This window comes from Diaphorina citri, unplaced genomic scaffold (genome assembly GCF_000475195.1).
Source record: "Diaphorina citri unplaced genomic scaffold, Diaci psyllid genome assembly version 1.1 scaffold6666, whole genome shotgun sequence".
Lineage (NCBI taxonomy): Eukaryota > Metazoa > Arthropoda > Insecta > Hemiptera > Psyllidae > Diaphorina > Diaphorina citri.
The window spans coordinates 5,905-11,820 of NW_007384042.1; the positions used below are offsets into that span (position 1 = coordinate 5,905).

A 5,916-nucleotide genomic window follows, 5' to 3' on the forward strand; every position below is an offset into this window, starting at 1 on the left:
ATTAAACTGTAATTTTTACAACTTAATTATCCCATTTATATGGATTTAGTTTTAGACTAGACTTTATTTATAGGTTACTTCCGACTAAAAAGAGAGTAGAATTTCATTACTTAGTTTTAACAGATTAACCGACTAACGGAACTCACCTTTTAGTCGGAAGTAAGACAAATAGGGAGGTGGGTAATTGTAGGTGAACGTTGTTTGTGGTTGGAAAAAGACTAACTTAAAACGAAAGACTAAACATTTTAATACACACACAAAACAAACTTGGAAAAAAAGCAAAAACATGTTTGTTAAACAAAACAACGTAAACGATTAAAAAAATCATTTTAAATCATTTACACACATAAATGATTTCCCGAACAAATAAAAACGTGAAAAAACTGTTCCTCTTACGTACAGTCAAAAGGAGACAGACATGAAAAAAATAAAAAACCTAAAAAGATCAATAAAAAAAATGTAAAAATTAAGTAGTAATTTTCATAAATTTCGACTCAACTATTCAAAAGAGAAACCTAAATCTACCTCCATGGGATGCCTTACATTCATATCTCGATTCTAGATGATTTTCTGAATTTATTATCGATTTCAACACTCTTTACCTAGATCCTCTGTTTCATTAAATTTCATTTAGATTTGTTTGAATTTTAATGTAGTTTATCTTTTGCATTTAGTTAATACACATACTCTTAATCTTAAATTAAAAACGTTACTTTATATGTTCTGGGACCAAATTTCACGGTCAAACAAGCAAAGATCAAGATCTGATTTGAATTCCATCTGAATGGGTGTTTACAATGGACCAAAAACAAAAAGCTCTATTCAGCATCTGAACCATTTTTTTCTTCTAGGGCATTTCTAGACAAAATTATTTTCCATAGTTTTTATTAATACAAATGAATGTCATCAGTAGATATGATGATATTCAAAGTCATCTCCTTGTCACTGAATACTAGGAAAGCCAGGTAATGTCATACAACCTCTGGTTTTCTTGTTTTGTATCCAGAAATATTGTGTACACACACTACTTAATGAAGAGAAAACCATGGTGAAGGAAACAATAAAAATAATATATTATAAGTTCAATACCATAATTATGTGCCTTTGATGTAAACACCCATTTAGATGTTGACTACAAACTAAAATGAACTCAAGGGGACACCAACCATTTATGTGGATTTTTTGCCAACCTGCTGCTGCGAGCTGAGCAGTAACTTCATCACCCATAGCAGCAGCCATCAAAGCTGCTGAGTCCTGAAATTCTTCATTGTCCGAGTCAGGGATTGATCCTGTCGACATGTCATCATCATCTTCTTCCTCAGAGTTCTGTACAACGGATAACTGGATTCCGTTTTCAATGTTTGAATTTGACGTGTCCATCAGAGTTTGGTTGTTGGAGTTTGAAGTCTCCATGAGTGTCTGACCGGTCTCCATGATGGTCACCATGGATAAGCCTACTTGTCAAGTGTGTATTTGAGATTTGATCAAAACAAGTAGATCTCAATAGGAACAATTAGAGCAAATTATCTGAAAGAAAGGAATGAGAAGGTGAATTAGGGAATTCAAAAGAATGTATCTACTCAAATGCAAAGGCACATGAGAAAAATAATGAATAATATGTATCATGAAAAAAATCTCTTAAGGCCTCTGACCATTTGACTCTAGTGTTCATGGAAAATCTTGAATTGTATAGGTGGATAGGTATCATGATGAGTAAACAATTAATTCACTCCAGTCTTTAGTTGTTAAAAGGGAGGGAGCTTATGAATATCTCTCAAATTCTCTAATTCAAAAACATTTCAACATTCATCACTCTTCAACATGATTAATTCAATACATTGTTTAAAAACAATATTTGAATAGGAGTAGAGTAACCCAGTGCCCATTTAAGATATGCCTACTGTGCCCCTTGGATCTAAAGTTCAACATGATTAATTTAATACATTGTTTAAAAACAATATTTGAATAGGAGTAGAGTAACCCAGTGCCCATTTAAGATATGCCTACTGTGCCCCTTGGATCTAAAAATAGATTAGTTATAAATAGATTGATAACAGAAACATTTGTAGTTGAACTCTGCAATTTCATCATTAATAAACAAAGGTTTTGAAAAATGCCAAATGATACAAGTAGATCTCAATAGGAACAATTAGAGCAAATTATCTGAAAGAAAGGAATGAGAAGGTGAATAATTAGGGAATTTAAAAGAATGTATCTACTCAAATGCAAAGGCACATGAGAAAAATAATGAATAATAATTATGTATCATGAAAAAAATCTCTTAAGGCCTCTGACCATGTCTATTATATTTGACTCTAGTGTTCATGGAAAATCTGGAATTCTATAGGTGGATAGGTATCATGATGAGTAAACAACTAATTCACTCCAGTCTTTAGTTGTTAAAAGGGAGGGAGCCTATAAATATCTCTCAAATTCTCTAATTCAAAAACATTTCAACATTCATCATTGTTCAACATGGAAAATTTGCTTTCAGGAATACAGGCCTAATTTTTTATGTCAAAAAATAAAGATAATCCTTTCTTTTCCAATTCCAATTTTCTCTTCTTCTATTTTCAGAACCATGTTAAGCTCCACTTTTCGCGTCAACTACCAGCAGGGGTTTCGTCTAGTACGAAATCTTCATCAGAAACGAGTAACCCGTCAGTTGGATGAAATTATTCGAGTAGATCATGCAGGGGAATTGGGAGCTGATAGAATATACGCCGGGCAAATGGCTGTGCTAGGTAAGTGTCTTGGGGTGGATTTCACCAGTATTTTTTCGGCCCTTAGAAGGCCTGGCTAACAGTATGTTAAGTTCCATTTGATTTGAATAGGCTTTGTCTGGCCGGGGAACGTTAAACAGCTGGCTGTCAACACAGCTTAGTCCCCCTTAGAAGGCTTGTTAAGCTAGCAGTATGTTAAGTTCCATTTGATTTGAATTGGCCTTGTCTGGCCGGGGAACGTTAAACAGCTGGCTGGCAACACAGCTTAGTCTGGCTGGGGGGGATAAACAGGGAGCATACCAGCCTGAAATATTTCCCTTGCTAAATAATTACCGCCCCTTAGAAAGCCTGTTAAGCTAACAGTATGTTAAGTTCCATTTGATTTGAATAGGCTTTGTCTGGCCGGGGAACGTTAAACAGCTGGCTGTCAACACAGCTTAGTCTGGCTGGGGGATAAACAGGGAGCATACCAGCCTGAAATATTTCCCTTGCTAAATAATTAGCAAAGGTTGAGTGCGAAGCTGCGAAGGGCATCCGATAAACAGGGAGCATACCAGCCTGAAATATTTCCCTTGCTAAATAATTAGCAAAGGTTGAGTGCGAAGCTGCGAAGAGCATCCACTCGTAAAATTTTGTAGCCAAAACCAAATGTCAACCCAAAAGCGATCACCCTAGCTAGGGCTGATTGAGAGTCTGACGAAAAACGCCGACTCCGCCTGAACACGGGAAAACGCGAAGAAAAAAAAGAAGATTCTGTTTGAAAAAAAAAATCCTAATAAAAAAGGTTTTCATTTTCCAGGAAATTCCTCGGTCGCACCGAAGATCCAGGAAATGTGGGACCAGGAGAAAGCTCACAAGGCCAAGTTTGAGGAGCTGATCAGAAAGTACCGAGTTCGACCCACGGCTCTGTTGCCGTTCTGGAACGTCGCCGGATTTATTCTTGGAGCAGGTAACTTTTTTTTCTAAAGATTAAAACGTTGGGTAAAATGATAGGGGAAAATGATATTTTCCCTCCATATTTGCTTTTTTTAAGTCTGTTGGTAACTAAAAAAGAAGAAGAAGAAGAAAAAATGCTTTTTTTTTAGAGGCTCTTAATAATTTTGTAATATTCACAACAATTTTATTGTGAAGAGGTTGGTTGTCAGCTTCACCACAAATAGTTTTCGTTTATGATTTTACTTGAACTTTATTTTCACATAATATTTTCATTTCGTTTGACTGACAGGCTCGGCTTTACTTGGACCAAAGGGTGCCATGGCATGTACAGTAGCGGTAGAGTCTGTCATAGTGGATCATTATAACGAACAACTGCGCGCTCTCATGTCAGATCCTGCAGCCAATAGGTTAGTTTTTTTTTCAGCCCGTCCTTCCTTTATTATTATTTTTTTTTGTTTTTAAAGAGGTTTGATGGAAGGAACTGTAACAACGAGGTCTTATCGTCCCGATATGGAAGAGAGAAGAAAGACAGGATAAGAGAGAGCCAGCCGCTCCGAGAACGAACATTATCCGTTCAAGATAAAATCCGCTCCGGGCGGGAATCGAACCCGCAACCTAACGCTTACAAGGCAGACGCGCTACCAACCAAGCTAACTAGGCTGGCAAGGGGTCGAGTGATCACGTACATCATCATATGTTCTGATGAAGTCTTTCGCACATCGAAGCGTTTACCCCTTCATGTGAGTTTAATTACAGTTGGTTGTAACTAGGCTGACATCTCTATGTTTCTAAATTCCTTCTGTGTTTTTAAACAAACATTTAAATTCCAATTACTCTCAATTTTCCACAGAGAGCTGATGGATGTGATTCACAAGTTTCGTGACGAGGAGCAGGAGCACCATGACACCGGTCTAGAACACGGCGCAGAACAAGCGCCGTTCTATAAACTCATGACCGACGTCATTAAGGTGGGGTGTAAGGTGGCCATAGGTGTGGCCAAAGTGGTGTGAAGACACCTTAAAAACCCTTCTTCGGAGCATTTTGGCAAATATGGACTTTCATCGCGTTTTCAGGTAAAAGTGGCATTTGAAGTTTGTTTTTTAGGGTATGTCTACATTACAATCGACCGAAGATTTAAGAGATTAAGAAGGAAGAGCACAGATATTCTCCAGTTAAAAAACTTGGTATTTTTGGCACATCCACTAAAAATACAATGAAAAATCCCCACCCCTCTTACCTCCTTCACAATGGAGTCCTTGGAACCCGGGCGGACAGCTACATACTCCAGGGGCGGTACAGGTCCCGTTGTTCAAACACTGGGGGAAGCACATAGCGGTCCCGCAGTACAATATTATTTTACAAAGAAGTATTTTTCATTGCTGATGTGCGATCTATGATGTCTAGGTAAATAATAGGTAGATTGGTACTCATTGCTTATAATTTATGATATGGTACGAAAATATCTTGTTTTGGTAAGATGTCACTCAACCAAAAGTCGTCTTCATTAGCCAAGATAGAGGAGAAAAAGAAAGAGATTAAGAAGGAAGAGCTCAGATATCCTCCAGTTAAAAAACTTGGTATTTTTGGCACATCCACTAAATGAAAAATCCCCACCCCTCTTACCTCCTTCACAATGGAGTCCCTGGAACCCGGGCGGACAGCTACATACTCCAGGGGCGGTACAGGTCCCGTTGTTCAAACACTGGGGGAAGCACATAGCGGTCCCGCAGTACGTCCCCTGATATCCTTTGGGACATTGGCACATCTGCTGTGAGTCGCACCAGCCGCCATTCGAGCATTTCTGATCGCAGCCCGGCCCTGGGCCTGGAAATGAGACCATCACTTCAACTTCATTAACATAATCATCGGAGCCCCGGGGCCTCGGGTTCGAACCCGTCGTAGGAAGGAAAATTATTAATGAAAAGTTTTTTTTTTAGTGAAAACTAGGTATTGGAAAGTTTTTCATTGCTGAAAACTTTTAGATTGTATAGAAAATCCAACACTGATTACAGTCGTATGTATGAAATCTAAAGATAAACTTAAGTTTAACTTGAAATGAAAATCTTGCCAAATTTCATGAAATCTAGCCAGTTATCTCAAAAACTTTTAGATTGTATAGAAAATCCAACACTAAGTACCCAACTTTTAAAAGTGAAGTATGTAGGTAGTATTCGTTTTCCCTACAGTCCACTCCAACAGTCCCTACAACCCCCCACACTTCCCAACAGTTCGAATGGACCTTTTCTTATTTCTTCAA

General features: G+C 37.9%; 2 protein-coding genes across 2 annotated transcripts in view; one reads left to right on the forward strand and one right to left on the reverse strand.

Annotated features, from left to right (window-relative positions):
* Positions 1–5,756, reverse strand: part of LOC103522046 (wnt inhibitory factor 1-like) — a 10,573-nt gene extending 4,817 nt beyond the window's left edge. The window contains exon 1 of the mRNA XM_008487155.3: positions 5,283–5,756. Within this exon, the coding sequence (XP_008485377.1) occupies positions 5,283–5,499 (217 nt within the window). The 5' untranslated portion in view covers positions 5,500–5,756. The remainder of the gene's footprint in view (positions 1–5,282) is intronic.
* LOC103522043 (5-demethoxyubiquinone hydroxylase, mitochondrial-like) lies at positions 2,546–4,788 on the forward strand. The gene is made up of 4 exons (XM_008487153.3): positions 2,546–2,744; positions 3,523–3,672; positions 3,949–4,066; positions 4,510–4,788. The coding sequence occupies exons 1-4, from the start codon at positions 2,582–2,584 to the stop codon at positions 4,667–4,669; spliced, it is 591 nt and encodes a 196-aa protein (XP_008485375.1). The 5' UTR covers positions 2,546–2,581; the 3' UTR covers positions 4,670–4,788.
* Positions 5,757–5,916: the final 160 nt, after the last annotated feature.